The following is a 17,866-nucleotide window of genomic DNA, read 5'->3' on the forward strand; positions in this document are numbered from 1 at the left end:
GAAATAAGTGAAACTATAAAATGTTGATTAAATAAATTGATGAAGACAAAAATCAATGGAAAGATATGCTATGTTCATAGATTGGAAGAATTAATATTAATATTGTTAAAATGTTTATATTACCCAAAGTGATCTACAGATTCAATGCAATTCCTATCAAAATTCCAGTGACATTTTTCACAAAAAGAGAAAAAACAACTCTAAAATTCATATAGAACCACAAAAGATCCTGAATAGCCAAAGCAATCTTGAGCAAAAAGAACAGTTGGAAGCATCACACTATCTGATCTCAAAATCTACTACAAATCTATAGTAATCAAAATATCACAATACTGGCACAAAAAATGACGTATAGATCAATTGAACAGAACAAAGAGCCCAGAAATAAATCTACGCATTTTACAAATGATTTTCAAACAAACGTGCCAAGAACACACAATGGGGGAATAACAGTCTTTTTAGTAAATGGTGTTAGGGAAACTACATCTCAGAAAAATGAAATTGGACCTTTATCTCACCCTATGCAAAAATCCACTCAATGTATTAAACACTTAAGCATAATACATGAAACTGTAAAACTACAGAAGAAAACACAGGGGGAAAACTTCTTGACATTAGCCTGGGCAAAGATTCATTTGTACGACCCCAGAAACACAGGCAACAAAAGAAAAAATACATAAATGGAATTACATTAAACTAAAAAGCTTCTACATAGCAAAGGGAATAGTTAACAGAATAAAGAAACAACTCACAGATTGGGAGAAAATATTGTGACACACACATCTGATACAGGACTAACATCCAAAATATATAGTAAAGCAACTCAACAACAATAACAAAAAACAAATAATCCAATTTTAAAAATATTTCTCAAAAGAAAACATACAAATGGCCAAAGGATATATGGAAAAAATGTTCAACATTACTAATCATGAATGAAATGCAAATGAAAAACACAATGAGATATCACCTCACACCTGCTAGGGTGGCTATTACGAAAATGACAAGAAATAACAAGTGTTAATGAGAAGGCAGAGAAAGAAATTCCTTGCACAGTTAGTGGAAATGTAAATTAATACAGCCATTATGGAAAGCAGTATGGCAATGCCTCAAAAAATTAGAAGTAAAATTACCATGTGACCCAGCAATCCCACTACTGAGTATCTAAAGGAAATGAAATCAGTATGTCAAGGAGATATCTGCATTCCAAGCTCATTGTAGCATGATTCACAACAGCCAATATAGGGATTCAACCTAAGCATCCAACAACAAATGAAATAGTAAAGAAAACCATAGGGAACCAGCCCCCACATCACCCATGGGTACTCCGAGTTTGGTGGCGACAAAGGACTGAGAAAAAGATTAAGAGTGAAAGTGGGACCAGGGGGGCATCGCTTATTACTGGAGGCAGTGAAGGCCCTGAGCTTAGGTTTACCACAGTATTTACTGGTTACAACCACTTTGATATATAGGGTAGGGGTGGAGAAATGGCGGGGTGAGTGTAACGTGATGGTGGGATGAATTAGTGAGCCGGAACTGAACCAGTGAGCCGGAATTGGTATGTCATTCTAAACACTGATAACAGTGACAGTTTGGGAGTTTCACAAAACAAGAACATGTGGTTATCTTTAGCCTAGTATCTATGTGCAGCTGGTGGAACACAAGGAGCCTACAAGTCTGGCTACATTATGGTGCTACGAAGGGGTTTTACATCCTTGAGCACAATGTTTATGGTAATAGATCCTAGGTCACCCTGCACCAGAACATGAGGCATGGAGAGGCCTTCCTCCTCAGAGGCCTCCCACAGTTTACTACGGTTTGATGTTCCCAGTTTATATGTTACTCATATCCAATTTATGTAGTCACTCTGTAAGTCCTTTCTCCTTTGCTGCTTCCCCCAACAGAAAACATAGTATATATACCCTACGGAATATTATTCAGCCTTTTGTGACAACATGGATGAACCCATTGGATGAAATGCTGTGAACCATACACCTGATCAAGGCTTAAGAGCCAAATATATAAGTAATTCAAACAACTCAATAACAAGAAAAGAATGTGATTAAAAAGACATTTCTCAAAAGACATACAAATGGCCAATAGGTATATGAAAAGGTGCTCAACTTCACTAATCATCAGGGAAATACACTAGGGAAATTTTGGTCAAAGGATATAAAATTTCATTTAGGTGGGAGGAAGAAGTTCAGGATAACTATTGCACAATATGGTGACTATAGTTAATAACAATAAGAAAGTAGATTCTGGCTGGGCGCGGTGGCTCACGCCTGTAATCCCAGCACTTTGGGAGGCCGAGGCGGGTGGATCACGAGGTCAAGAGATCGAGACCATCCTGGTCAACATGGTGAAACCCCATCTCTACTGAAAATACAAAAACTTAGCTGGGCATGGTGGCGCATGCCTGTAATCCCAGCTACTCGGGAGGGTGAGGCAGGAGAATTGCCTGATCCCAGGAGGCGGAGGTTGCAGTGAGCCGAGATCGTGCCATTGCACTCCAGCCTGGGTAACAAAAGTGAAACTCCGTCTCAAAAAAAAAAAGAAAGTAGATTTTAAATGTACTTACCACAAATAGGTATGTGAGGTTGTAGATATGTAAATTAGCTTGATTTGGTCATTATACAATATATTCATATATCAAAACATGACACAAGAACAGAAAATGAAATACCACATGTTCTCACTCATAGGCGGGTGTTGAACAATGAAAACACATGGACACAGGGAGGGGAGTACTACACACAGGGGTCGGTTGCAGGGAATAGGGGAGGGACAGCGGGGGCTGGGGAGTTGGGGAGAGATATCATGGGGAGAAATGCCAGATATAGGTGAAGGGGAGGAAGGCAGCAAATCACACTGCCACTTGTGTACTTATGTAACTATCTTGCATGTTCTTCACATGTACCCCAAAACCTAAAAGGCAATTTAAAAAATCATATTTTTATATTAAAATATATTCCAATGGAAAAAATGTCAAAAAAAAAAAAAAGGAAATTCAGGATAAATGCTTCTTTCTCTTTACTGGTTTTTAAACTAATGAGTTGAGGCCAGGTGCAGTGGCTCACACCTGTAATCCCGATACTTTGGGAACCCAAGGCGGCAGATCACTTAAGGTCAGGAGTTCAAGACCAGCCTGGCCAACACGGTGAAACCCCATCTCTACTAAAAATGCAAAAATTAGCCAGGCATGGTGGTACATGCCTATAATCGCAGCTCCTCAGGAGGCTGAGGCAGGAGAATTGCCTGAACCCGGGAGGCGAAGGTTGCAGTGAGCTGGAGGTCGCACCACTGCACTGCAGCCTGGGTGACAAGAGGGAAATTCTGTCTCAAAAATAATGACAACAAAACAATAATAATGAGCTGGTTCCCCCAGCAGTCTGCCATGGTAGCTGATGAATTTAGATGCAGGAGTGTGTGTGTGTGTCATGTTTAATGTGTTTCATTCCATTTAAGTTGCACCCCCAGTGATGCTCAAATCCTTCCATGTTGGGTGTGGAAGAGTCTTCCAGTTGGCTCCTGTGTTCTTTTGCTATGGCCCAGTCGTCTCTGAGCATTTGCCCGCTGTCTCCCACCCGGAGATGTTCCAAGCTTATCTTGCTGACTTCCTGCCTTTCAACTTTAAGTCGCCATTTTCCAAGGAGCCCTCTTCTTTCCTTTTGGTACTTTGGTACTTTCCCAGATGGTATTTGGAAACCACAATCCGGTTATTAGGAGCTCTTCCTGCTCCTCGTTGGCCATTTTTAAGAAGTGTATACATTTTAAGCCATTCTATAGACATTGCTCAAGTGCCTTCAGGAAGATTATGCACCTGTACATCTAACTGCAGTAGAAGAGACCCCAAAGCTACGCTCATCCGATCCTGGAGAATCATTTATTTTGAACCTAGACCATTGACAAAGTGAAAAACGATGAAGCCTCTTTTGTTTACATTTGTGTTCCTTCAGTAATGATTAAATTACCATTTGTTCACATATTTGTTGACCATTGGAATTGCTTTTAGCACAGTGCCTAAAACATAGTAGGTGCTCAATAAATATTTGGTAATTTAATAAATTAAAAAGAAAAGAAAGTAGATTTTAAATGTACTTACCACAAATAGGTATATGAGGTTATAGATATGTAAATTAGTTTGATTTTGTCATTATACAATATATTCATATATCAAAACATCATGTTGTGCATCAGAAATATATACAATTTTTATTTGTCAATTGTTTTTTGTTTTTTTTTGAGACAGAGTCTCACTTTGTCACCCCGGCTGGGGTGCAGTGACACAATCTCAGCTCACTGCAACCTTTGCCTCCTGGATTCAAAAGATTCTCTTGCCTCAGCCTCCCAAGTAGCCGGGATTACAGGCGCCCTGCCATGATGCCTGGTTAATTTTTATATTTTTAGTAGAGACAAGGTTTCACCATGGATGTGAGCCAGGTCTCAAACTCCTGACCTCAAGTGATCCGCCTGCCTCAGCCTCCCAAAAGTGCTGGGATTACAGGCATGAGCCACTGCGCCCGCCCTTATTTGTCAATTGTTTATATTTCCATAATAGGTAGAGTTTTCAGTAAATATATGTGAATTTCCACCCACTAAATACCTTACTGATGACTTTTACCTGAGCTAAACCACAATAAATTAAGACAGAAGAAATAGTTTCTTCCAGATTTGCTTCAGATTTTGCAGAGTCAGGAAATAAGTTAATGTCTTTCCAAACTCCCACAAAACATAACACCAATTGGGGTGTGCTCCTAATTATCAAAATGGAGAAGAGAAGACAACTCTTCCCAGTCATAAGTGCCAACAAAATATGATGCTCATTTCAGCCGGAATGGAAGTTAACTTCCCATGGGAAACAGTGGCAAGATAAATTTTAAAACAAAGACAAAAACCAATTGGTTGAAGAACCAGGTTCGGAAAATAATGATTACAGTTCTCTTCTCTACGTATGTGGGAAAACTTGTGAAAATAAAAGTCGAAAAAGTCTCAGAAACATCATAACGTGCCTTGGCATAACAGCCCAAAACCATGATACCAAATTCCTATTCTTTAATGAGCTGATGAGGTTTATTATCTTCTAAGGATGGAAGTGAAGAATGACTCATTCATCATTTAAAAAGGTAATAATAATGAACCTGACATTGCTCCACCCAGACCCATCTCTCAGATAACCACCAACCTAAGGGCAACTGCCCTCCTACAGGAATGAGCCTAGCAAAGCGAGTTACTAATTAGAAAAAATCACCCAATTATGGCATCTTGCTGACACTGGCAAGCCAAGTTTTACCCTATGTAGGCAGAATTTCATTCAGAACACACTTGGGACTTGTCTATAAAAAGGCAAACAAAACCATTTAGGCAAGAAGGCACTTCATCTTGGCTTTCACAAATACAGCTCTGCAACATATTTGTTCTGATACCATGTCTCTTCGACTTTCCAGTGGATCCAGGAGGTCCTGTTCTCGTCCCACCACAGCATCGCTCAGGCTCTCTGGTGGTGGAACCAGCTTTGGGGCTGGAAATGCTTGTGGCATTTCAGGGATCGGAAGTGGCTTCTCTTGTGCCTTCGGAGGCAGCTCATCAGGAGGAAACGCAGCGGGAGGCAATCCCTGTTCTGGCTTCACTGTGAATGAGGGGGGGCTCCTTTCTGGCAATGAGAAGGTGACCATGCAGAACCTTAATGACCGCCTGGCATCCTACCTGGACAACGTGCGTGCTCTGGAAGAGGCCAACACTGACCTGGAGCAGAAGATCAAGGGCTGGTACGAGAAATTTGGGCCTGGCTCTTGCCGTGGTCTTGATCATGACTATACCAGATATTTCCCAATAATTGATGACCTTAAAAATCAGGTAAGAAATCATACTTCCCAATCATTTTCACGTACCTTTATTTTTAAATGTTCCATTCTTCATTAAATTCTAAAAGGATTAATTATTCCTACTTGTGGTTTCTTAAAGAAAATTCCAATTTAGCATTGAAAACAAGCATTAAGTAGATTCAGTTGGTTTACTTCATGATAAAAATGTCTATTTCGTATCTATTATTAACTTTGATTTTTTTCCATTTCCTGCTCTTTAAAATGAAAAACACTTTTTGTTCTTTACCGATTGTGATCAATTGCCTTTAAAAAGTCAAATTCCCATCTCTAGATCATCGCTTCCACCACTAGCAACGCTAATGCTGTTCTGCAGATCGATAATGCCAGGCTTACAGCCGACGATTTCAGACTCAAGTAAGTAGACTGCCAGAATGAAATGAATTCATGGCAATTCATGCAAAGCATTAGATCAAATTTACCAACTCTTATTCCAAAATTATAAAACACTTGAACTTCACATAAACAGGATGTTACTACTTTTTTATGCTTTGACTATTAAATACAAAGCATGAACTGCTATTAAAACTAGCACCCAGTATCCTAGTTCTTTTTCTGTCAAATACCTCAATGAGGAAACAATAATTATTAGAATTATTATTGTACAACAAACTTTGAAAATGTCTCTTGTGGCCAAATCTTCAAAATTCCAGAATTCCAGCATTTGTAGATCAGCCACTATGTCTCCAACCGTGTGACAAATTAGGAAATCATTAACACTCTTTAAGGTATGAAAACGAGCTGGCTCTTCACCAGAGTGTAGAGGCTGATGTCAATGGGTTACGAAGAGTTTTGGATGAAATAACCCTGTGCAGAACAGATCTGGAGATTCAGTACGAGACCCTGAGTGAGGAGATGACTTACCTCAAAAAGAACCATAAAGAGGTAAGAGCTAGGCATCTACATTTTGCTAGATCATATACTTAACCTCTCCTGTAAAAAGCTGGTGCTGAAGACACATTGTTAGACAAACATGAGGACTGAGCTGTCTTTTTAAGTGTCAAATTCTTTGTACAGATTCACCCTTGCTCTCTCATCAGGTTTCCTATGGGAAAAAAAAAGGAATCATGTTTTCCAGAACAATCAGGGTTGTAAGAGCAGTGCTTGGCTAGGTAATTATAGGTAAGTTAAAATAATCCCCTTAGGAGATTACATCAAATTAGATAAAATAAATATACTTTAAGGATATCCTAAGAAAACTAGATCTAAATTTCTATATGACCGTGGCAGATTTAAAACACTGAAACATTTACTTCATGCACACATTAAGTATACATACATAACACTAGTACGTATTCTTAATAGATATGGCTATAAAAATACTGAGACTGAAATTAAAGCATTATACCAGAAATGATGCTTAATCGTTAACTTCCAGAGTGGTCACTGTTGGAAGCTAAGCTCCAAATTGTACATTGCAGCAATTACATCTTTAGGATTGCTGCCAGAGGTACTGTTTTCCAAAAGGGAAAAGTCTCTATCCTTTGAAACTAAATTTGACATTTTAAAATCGCCAAAAATGTCCATGGTCAAGGCAAATGCTTAAAACAGAAGATCAAGCTAAGAATCCTACTTGATTAGTCATGAGCCTGTCTTATAACTACTTGAATCACATTGATCTGACTACATGGATTCAAATATGGTTACAGCTCATGGTGTATAATAAATTTCTGATGAATTAAAAGCAATTCATCAAAAAATTATTATATATATGGGGTTGCCTGTGAGGCACTACAAAAATCAAAGAGATATATATATATATATCTTTTTTTATCTTTTTCTTTTTATGCTTAAACCAGGAAGTTTTCACTAAATCCTCAGATGTAAAAGCCACATCTGTAGATAGAAAAGACATAGGGTCAACCAGAAGGAAAAAAGGCTGGAATAGCTGAGGGACTCACTGCAGGGAGGAATGAAAAGCTTAGTTACCATCATTAAGACCAATTCGTGAATGGGGAGGAGAGTTTTGGCAGCAGACATAAGCTGATGGGTGGTATTCCAATTTACACAGTCTTCGCAGTGATGCCTGCCATTCACAGTCTTAGAACTGACTCACACATTCTGACAGCATGCAGTTCAGACAGGATAACGTGTAGACTTTGACTGCAACATACATTCCAGCTTCCATGATGATAATAATCGTAATAACCAGCATTCATCTAGCATTAACGTGCAAGGCAGTATCATGGAGTCTTATTATTATTATTTGTTCTTTGACTTCTGTTAACAACTCAGAGAAGGATTTTTAATTATTTTCAATTTTCAAATAAGTAAATAGAAATTTAAAGAAGTTAAGCAACTTTCCCAAACTCAGCAGCCGCCACTACAGGGCAGAACCAAAATTCACAGAGATTTGTGTGACTCTAAAGTCCAGCATGATACTTACTGTAATGTTCCTGAATAGACTTAATAGACAGCTGGGATTCTTTAGAGGGTGATGTTCTTCCCTGCGGGGTACACACACACACACACACACACACACACACACACCTATTTATTTATTTATTTATTTATCTATAATCATTTCAATTGTTCAGAATTATTCAAACTCGGCCCTTCGACCATGTTCATGGCTGTGTTCAGGCTGTAGCTGAATTGGAACTGCATCAAAGCCAGCCCCTAGTGGAATGAAGACCAGTCCACAAAGGTGGAGAATAGAATAAGCGATGGAGGATCGTTCATTTTAAATGTTTAAAACTTTCATTTGGAAAAGGAATTAAGACTCATTCTGAGTAGTAGAACTGGAACTGATGAGTTTAAGTCATAAGAGCCGGAGTTTGGCTCACTCTAATGTGGAACTCTGGAACAATTAAAACTCTTCCAGCATGAAAGAGGCAACTTCATAACGTTGAAATCACCGTGTTTGAGAATTTGGTCAAGGGTACAGGAAGTATCCCATGTGGTGGGTGGGGGCAATGCACAGCCTGGGAAGGGAATACCAACAGAACTCTAAGTGCCCTTCCAAAGCTAAGCTTCTAGACTTTCCATGAGATCCCTGCACAGCTGAGCTGAACACTTTTCTGCCTCTAGGAAATGCAAGTTTTGCAGTGCGCAGCTGGAGGCAACGTGAACGTGGAGATGAACGCGGCCCCGGGGGTGGACCTCACGATTCTGCTGAACAACATGCGAGCCGAGTACGAGGCCCTTGCAGAGCAGAACCGCAGGGACGCGGAGGCCTGGTTCAACGAGAAGGTGACTCTCGTCCAGAGAACAATCCTTTTGCGTGTTACTGATACTCACGAAAGTAAGATTTGCTCCTTCACTTTTGTCATTTCAGAGCGCCTCGCTGCAGCAGCAGATCTCTGAGGATGTCGGAGCCACAACCTCAGCCCGGAACGAGCTGACCGAAATGAAGCGCACTCTTCAAACCCTGGAAATTGAACTTCAGTCTCTTTTAGCCACGGTAAGAAAAGAACAACTTTTATTTATTTATTTATTTATTTATTTATTTTTGTTTTTGAGATGGAGCCTCACTCTGTCACCCAGGCTGCAGTGCGGTGGCGTGATCTCGGCTCACTGCACCCTCCACCTCCCGGGTTCAAGCGATTCTCCTGCCTCAGCCTCCCAAGTGGCTGGGATTATAGGCGCACACCACCACAGCCGGCTAAATTTTGTATTTTTAGTAGAATCGGGATTCCACCATATTGGCCAGGCTGGTCTTGGACTCCTGACCTCGTGATTCGCCTGCCTCAGCCTCCCAAAGTGCTAGGATTACAGGCATCCACCGTGCCTAGCGAAAAGAACAATTTTTTACCATCTCCTAGGTCACTATGTTAGATACTTGCCAGCTGGTTTTAAAAACCTTAACAACGTTGAAAATATATCCATATCTATTTTTATAATTGTCTTAAAACATAGGGAAAGAATAGGATTGTATAGCTGACAGCTAAAACAACACAATGCCTTTAGGTCTATTCTACCAAAGGAAGGATTTGCTCATTTTTGAGCAGTATCAGAGTCTTAACTATGCGTCCATGTGAAATTTAAAACGTAAAGTTAATGGCAGGAGAAAATCATATATCAAAGAAATTTTTGCTTCTCTGCATCTCCATCTCAGGTTCTCTTTATTGCTTCCTGACAGAAACACTCCCTGGAGTGCTCCTTGACAGAGACGGAGAGTAACTACTGTGCACAGCTGGCGCAGATCCAGGCTCAGATCGGGGCCCTGGAGGAGCAGCTGCACCAGGTCAGAACCGAGACCGAGGGCCAGAAGCTCGAGTATGAGCAGCTCCTGGACATCAAGCTCCACCTGGAAAAAGAAATTGAGACCTACTGCCTCCTTATAGGAGGAGATGATGGGTAGGTAAAATAATTTACATGGATGGCATAATATACTGAAATCTGCTTGCAAGTTAGATCCCACTTTCCACTGGAAAGTGGACATACTATGGCTGCATGCATTTATTATCACGAATGCTAAATATTGAATATAATACACACTCGACTGCCAAAATACAAATTAACATCTTCACAGACCAATATGCATCAGGCACTGAGTTTCGGTGAAAATTTAAAATATCACTTCTAGAAGGCAAAGAACAAAAGGGAAGCTAAACGGAGTTTAATGTGTGGACCAGGATTCTGACTCTGGAAATGGTTTCTGGAGCTCAGCACTCACAGAATCATGTCTTCATAGCACTGATAAAGTCCCAAGGGCACAGGTCCGGGAGTCTAGAGCTCAGGGTTGTTAAGAGCAGGGAGCTTCCTGAATTTACAATGAAGAGCATTTTCATGACCCCAGAAAGTTCTTCTGTGCCCCACTTCCCTTGGCAATTACTGTTTTATCCATTCTTGATGTTAATGTAAAAGGAATCATACAAAATATATATATATCACTTCTTAATACTGAAGCAGAATGAAAACATTATAATCTCAGAGAAAACTCCACTTAGAAAAAATATCCTGTAATTGTCTAACTGCTGAAGCGATCTATACCACTCTTCCCCACCTATCATCAAATCCTCCCTCATTGACTGGAGTGCTGCTTCCAAATATAAGTCCCTACACGGCTATATACACTTGTCACAATTCATAAACCTGCACACCTTAAAAGGGTGAATTTTAACATAAGTCGTATAAATACGCCCAGTGGCATGTTAGAACTGCTGTTACCATCTCATGACAGCCTTTTCTGCAATTTCTTCCTTACTCCTCACTTAGTCACTTGGTAACTTAAGATCAACAATGGAGAAGGTATTCATACCTCTACAAAAATTGGCAGACGCTACAAATCAAATAATGGGTTACACAGTTGAAACTACCAAAGAGCTAAAGAAAACCATATGGTGAATCTAGAATTGATGGGATTCTCTCTAAATCACCCTCTTTTGTAATGTTTTCACAGAGCCTGTAAGTCTGGAGGTTACAAATCTAAAGATTATGGATCTGGAAATGTGGGAAGTCAAGTCAAAGGTAATTGAAATGAAATGTTGTTATGTTATGCTACTTTTAAAAATTTTTTAACTATTATTTTAGGTTTGGTAGTACATTGGAAGGTTTGTTACATAGGTAAAGACGTCATGGAGGTTTATTATACATATTATTTCCTCATCCAGGAACTAACCCCAGTCCCCAATAGTTATCTTCTCTGCTCTTCTTCCTCTTTCCACCCTTTCTCCTCAAGTAGAACCCAGTGTCTGTTGTTTCCTTCTTTGTATTCATAAGTTCTCATTATTTAACTTCCATTTATAAGTGAGAACATGTGCTGTTTGGTTTTCTGATCCTGCATCAGTTTACTAAGCATGATAGCCTCCAGCTCCATCCATGTTCCTGCAGAAGACATGATCTCATTGTTTTTCATAGCTGCAGAATATTCCGTGGTGTTTAGGGCTTTATCCAGTCTGTCACTGATGGGCGTTTAGGTCGATTCCTTGTTCTTGCTACTGTGAATAGTGCTGCAATAAACAGTCACATGCGTGTGTCTTTATGGTAGAACGCTTTATATTCCTCTGGGTGTATATACCCAACGACTTCATCTTTTAAATGAAAAGCTTGATTGTTCTTATATTACCATGACTTGGTAATACAATACAATAAAGATTTGTAGTAGATATCCATGTGTGCTAGATGTCTAATGTTAGTGATATGTGCTAGATCACGAAGCCAGGAGTTCGAGACCAACTTGACCAACATACTGAAATCCCGTCTCTACTAAAAATACAAAAATTAGCAGGGTGTGGTGGTGGGCACCTGTAGTCCCAGCTACTCAGGAGGCTGAGGCAGAAGAATCATTTGAACGTGGGAGGCAGAGGTTGGGGTGAACCGAAATCGCGCCTCTGCATTCCAGTCTGGGCAACAGAGTAAGACTCGATCTCAAAAAAATTAATGAATGAATTAATTAATTCAAAAAGTAACATGTCACCATGTTTTTTTCTAACCAAGTAATCAAAATTATTTACCAAAAATGAGTCTAAGTATTTGTGCTTACTGCATAGTTCACTCTATATGCAAAGCCTGTTATTCCTTTAAATGATATAATTTCTTATTCATCTTTTTTTAACTATATAAAATCTCCTTTTAAATTTTAATTTTCAGACTCAGCCAAAGCCATAGTGGTTAAGAAAGTTCTTGAGGAGGTAGACCAACGCAGCAAAATACTTACCACCAGGCTCCACTCATTGGAAGACAAATCTCAAAGCAATTAATCTGAGATGCAACAGAGAACGTACGCCACATACCCCCTGAGAAGAAAAGGCATTATGTACCTGTCCAGAAAAATGAGCACCTCTAAGAAAAATGTCTGTCCTGTTGTCTTTCTGTTACTTTCTCTTTCTGGGCCATCAATAACAGTGTCTCCCCATTCATCTGGAAGAATGTCTAACACAAATATGATGACTCATTTGATTCCCTTGTCAATTGATCTGTTGTCAACTCTTTGTATTCAATAAAACTCTTCTTTAGCAGGTTGTCACTGGTGATGTTGTCTTTTCTTTAGAATGTTTATGTGCACAATATAAATATATGAACACCTAACAGCTTTTATTTTTATATAAACTCTTTTAAAATAGTAGATTTCTGCATAGATTTTTGGTTTTTGTTTTGTTTTGTTTTGTTTTGTTTTGTTTTTGAGACGGAGTTTCTTCACTCTTGTTACCCAGGCTGGAGTGCAATGGCGCGATCTCGGCTCACCACAACCTCCGCCTCCTGGGTTCAGGCAATTCTCCTGTCTCAGCCTCCTGAGTAGCTGGGATTACAGGCGCTCACCACCATGCCCAGCTAATTTTTTGTATTTTTAGTAGAGATGGGGTTTCACCATGTTGACCAGGATAGTCTCGATCTCTTGACCTCATGATCCACCCACCTCGGCCTCCCAAAGTGCTGGGATTACAGGCTTGAGCCACCGCTTATAAGGCTTACCCAAAATTCAAACTGAGACAAATTCAGAAAGAATAGAAATACTTTTATTTAAATCCCCAATCTGCCATACTTTGACATACTAAGAAGCCTATTACCTTTAATAATAACTAAAATGTATACATTTCAGGTTCTTCATCTGTAAGTGGGGATTATAAAAGTAGTTCTTTCAAATGGTTATTGTAGATTAAACAAATAAGTTATTGCAAAGTGCACTTATGGGGTAAGCATTCAATAAATGCTAATACTTATTTTTAATACCCAATATTTATAATGATTAATTCTCAATCTCATCTTTCTCTTGGATATACACCTTAAATAATATTCAAATGTAATAGAAGTTATAGCAAAAATTCTAGTTTAGAATCCAAATTATAGGAATGGAACCATCCACTTCTATTACAAATTTGTAGCTGGTATTTACAACTCTCTTGACCAAGAAAGATTTATCTCTACTAAAGGGAAATAAGTTAGAATACTTATTTCCAATACTAAAGGGAAATAACATAATTTCCTCAGATCAGATATTACCTCTGACATATAAAGATATAAAATACTTAGTTGACCCTCTATCCTGTATGGATGGATTATCCATATTATAATCTATTCAAAAAAATTTGTTTCAGGCTCCACTTGAAAATAAGGATATTGTAATTATCCTCGAATTATTTTTATTACCTTCTTCTGATACAATCTTAGCACAGGCCACTAGAGCCAAAATGCCTAATTATGTCCTTCATTACATTATGTGAAATAAAAATCTGACAATCTCAGAGAAAATTCCACTTAGAAAAATAACCCTGTAATTGCCTAAGTGCTGAAGCGATTTGTACCAGTCTTCCCCACCTATCATCAAATTCTCCCTCATTGGTGTGGTTTGGCTCTGTGTCACCACCCAAATCTCATTTTGAATTGTACTCCCATAATTCCCACATGTTGTGGGAGAGACCCGGTGGGAAATAATTTGAATCATGGGGGCGGTTCCCCCCTACTGTTCTCATGGGAGTGAATAAAGATCTGATGGTTTTATCCAGGGTTTTCACTTTTGCATCTTCCTCATTTTTCTTGCCACAGCCATGTAAGAAGTGCCTTTCACCTCCTGCCATGATTCTGAGGCCTTCTAGTTATGCGGAACTGTAAGCGCAGTTAAAGCTCTCTCTTTTTCTTCCCAGTCTTCATCAGCAGCGTAGAAATGGACTAGTACACTCATTGACTAGAGTGATGATTAAATCCTTACACAGCTATACATGTCACAATTCATAGACCCGCACAACTTACAAAGGCTAATTTTAATGTAAGTTGTGTAATACACCCAGTCATGTGCTAGAACTGTTACCATCTCATGACGAACTCTTCTGCACATCTCTTCCTAAGCCCTCACTTAGTGGTATCACTTGGTAGCTTGATGTCAGCAATGGAGAAGGTATTTACACTTTTGCACAAATTGGCAAACACTACAAACCAGAAATTCTTCCTCCTCTGAAATTTGGTTATTACACATTTACCAGCACATCACTGATTGTACTCCAATAAAGATGACTTTAAACATACACACAATGGTTAATCTCATATATATATATATATTTATATACAGAGAGAAAGAAAGATGAATACGCCACTATCTTTCTTAAAATCCTCCAGTGGGATTGCTTGAGTCCAGGAGGCTGAGGCTGCAGTGAGCAGTGATTGCACCTTAGCCTGGGTGAAAGAGTGAGTTTCAAAAAAAAAAAAATTCCTCCAGTGGATTCCTGATGCACCTAGTACTAAATTTAAATACTTTCCTGTGGCCTGCAGAGCCCTATGTGACCTGGTTCTGCTCATCTCTCTTTTCATATTTTACACCCTCACATTCCCCCTCAGCCCTAACAATAATTGCCCTCCTCTTATTCCTTGGATACAGCAGCTTATTCCTGCCTCAGAGCCTCTGTATTAGCTGTGCCCCCTGCCTGAAATGCTCTTCCCCAGATCTTCCCATGGCTAATTGCTTTTGATGGTTCTCGTCAGAAGAGCTGTCCCTGACCACTCTCACAGAAGTCACTAATACATCACACTGCCTTACTTCCTTCAAACCCCTCCTCAGCACCTGAAATTATCTTGTTTATTTATTTCATTTCTTACTTGTTGTTCCTTCCCCTGCACCTGAATGTGAGCTTTCTAAGGCAGGCATATGGCCCATTCTCTTCAGCATCGTATCTCCAGCAACCAGACAGTGTCTGGCATGTGGTAGGTACACATTAAATATTTGTTCAGCGAATGAGTAAATATGCACATCTAAAACCAGAAGAAGTATTTTATATTGGAAACATGTAGGACTGAAGTTGGTAATTAAAACTATAAAAAGTCACGGCTACAATGAGTCAGGTGTCTCCCTCTCCCTAACTAGTCTGTAAGCTTTTAAAAGGAGAGCTATGCTACACATCCTTGACCAGCTTCTCATTATACAGCAAAGCCTGTGCCTTGCACCAACTTGGTCCCCAGAAATTGTTCCAATGATGAGTTTTTGAAGAGTGAAAGTCTTGGCCTGAATGAGGGGACTAGGCCCCCTGAGTGACCTTTCGTATTTCTCTCATGGCAAAGGAAAAAAGTAGAGAGGCCCGGACAGGTCCCTGAGGAGAGAAAGGGAACATAATAGGCTCACTGGGAAGACTAAGGCCCAGTGTCCTTGTGTCCTCCAAGGTGAGGGGCCTGGGATATCTCACCAGAAGCCAGTCTTCATCTGGGATGAAGTACCAATTATCTGCATTAGAGAGTAGAGAGTTGGTAAGCTTTAGTGAAGGAAAAAAATATATTGAAGAGAATGGATGTGATAAGGATGTACATATGTAAAATAAAAAGGAAGTGGAGTCATGTTCTAAAATGGGAATATCAACATTTAAGCAGTAGGTAGAGGAATGAAAATCTATGAAGAACAATCAATAGGAACAGTCACAGGGGTAAAAAGGAGAATCAAGAGATGATATAGGAGACTTGGTTTCAACTGGTTATCCTACTGGGAGCGACTAAAAATTCTGGACAAAATTCTTTTAAAATATTTTTTAAAGCATTAATTGGCCAGGCACAGTGGCTCACGCCTGTAATCCCAGCACTTTGGGAGGCTAAGGCAAGTGGATCACCTGACGTCAGGAGTTCGAGACCAGCATGGCCAACATGATGAAACCCCCTCTGTACTAAAAATACAAAAATCAGCTGGGTGTGGTGGTGCATGCCTATAATCCCAGCTACTCAGGAGGCTGAGGCAGGAGAATTGCTTGAACCCAGGAGACTGTCTCAAAAAAATTTTTTTAAGCATTAATTGTGCTGATGACACGTGAGTAAAATAATTTACCAAGACAGTAGTAGATTTTAAAAGGTAGACTTGACTGGGCACGGTGACTCACGCCTTTAATCCCTCCCTTGGAAGACTGAGGCAAGTGGATCACTTGAGGTCAGGAGTTCGAGACCATCCTGGCCTACATGGTGAAACCCCGTCTCTACTAAAAATACAGAAGCAATGGTATAAATAGTTATAAAATTCCACATTAGCTTATTTAAATCACATGTATGAATCTAAATTCTATGAATCTATCAAAGTGCTATCCCTGGCTCCCAGCTCAGTACTTGTCACAAGGAAAGTGCTTAACAGCGTTTGTTGAATTTAAGATGGAACAGGAACCCTGCTTACAATGCTGACACACTAGAACACTGGAGCACTCAGTGGCAGAAAAATAGATGTGCTCCTCTCCAGCATCTCCTACACTGGTCTCAATGGTTTGGTGGTGGACAGGAATTTGGGTGATTGGGTCTTACAGAGATGGCACAACTTTTTAGCAGCAGATGACAAATGGGTTTTGGTTTTAGCAGCAAATTAGCAGGCACATAGGGCTGTGTCCAGGGGAGACCAGGCATAAGCTTCCAATTGTTCTTTCTCATGGAGTCGCAAAAACAGCACTGAATTCTCCCAGCAATGATGTGTGGTAACACATAGGTAGTAATGTCAACCAGAGAAGCTCACCCAAACCTTGGTGTCTGGAGGTTTTACTGGGGGTCAGTCACTTAGGCATGGAACACCCTTGTGATTCACCTCAGTTACTCAGTCTAATAAAACTTCAGCAGCAAAACCAGGAAGAGAATCTGGGCTCTACTGGGGAGCAGGATATAGTTGCCAGTCTGTGGCAGAAAGTAGAGTGGGAGTAATGGCAAAGCGAGCTCCTGGTACCAAGACACATGGAAACTGGGTCTGTAACTAGGGCACCTATTTGTCAACAAGGGAAGATGAGAAGTCAGCCATCTGCAACACAGTGTCTGCATCTAGGTCAATATTTGGACAATTAATAATCTCTCCCTACTGTTTCTCAGTAGGCAAAAAAATGTAAATTATTCTTCAGACACTTTCTGAACATGGTGAAAAATACGTAAGAGAAGACTTGCTATGATTATATAAAATGCAACAAAAATTATATATGAAGGGTTTTCTCACCCTCCTGTCTCTGACTCCAAAGCTAGAATGTAGTGACACAATCACACCTCACTGTCACCTCCAACTCCTGGACTCCAGTGATCCTCCCACCTCAGCCTCCTGAGTAGTCAGGACTACAGGTGAGCACCACTTTGCCCGACTTTTTAATTTCTTTTTGTAGAGACCAGGTCTCAAT

At 39.8% G+C, this 17,866-nt stretch overlaps 1 protein-coding gene across 1 annotated transcript; it reads left to right on the forward strand.

Annotated features, from left to right (window-relative positions):
* The first annotated feature begins 5,366 nt into the window (after positions 1–5,366).
* KRT25 (keratin 25) lies at positions 5,367–12,787 on the forward strand. The gene is made up of 8 exons (XM_002748571.5): positions 5,367–5,856; positions 6,157–6,239; positions 6,611–6,767; positions 8,913–9,074; positions 9,160–9,285; positions 9,964–10,181; positions 11,227–11,294; positions 12,417–12,787. The coding sequence occupies exons 1-8, from the start codon at positions 5,428–5,430 to the stop codon at positions 12,524–12,526; spliced, it is 1,353 nt and encodes a 450-aa protein (XP_002748617.2). The 5' UTR covers positions 5,367–5,427; the 3' UTR covers positions 12,527–12,787.
* The last annotated feature ends 5,079 nt before the right edge of the window (positions 12,788–17,866 follow it).

Source organism: Callithrix jacchus, chromosome 5, assembly GCF_049354715.1.
Source record: "Callithrix jacchus isolate 240 chromosome 5, calJac240_pri, whole genome shotgun sequence".
Lineage (NCBI taxonomy): Eukaryota > Metazoa > Chordata > Mammalia > Primates > Cebidae > Callithrix > Callithrix jacchus.

Excerpts from the sequence above, each read along its gene's own strand:
- KRT25 (XM_002748571.5), top strand. The coding sequence starts at position 5,428 with ATGTCTCTTCGACTTTCCAGTGGATCCAGGAGGTCCTGTTCTCGTCCC. Across the intron at positions 5,857-6,156 it reads TTGATGACCTTAAAAATCAG|ATCATCGCTTCCACCACTAG; the intron begins GTAAGAAATCAT and ends TCCCATCTCTAG. Across the intron at positions 6,768-8,912 it reads TCAAAAAGAACCATAAAGAG|GAAATGCAAGTTTTGCAGTG; the intron begins GTAAGAGCTAGG and ends TTCTGCCTCTAG.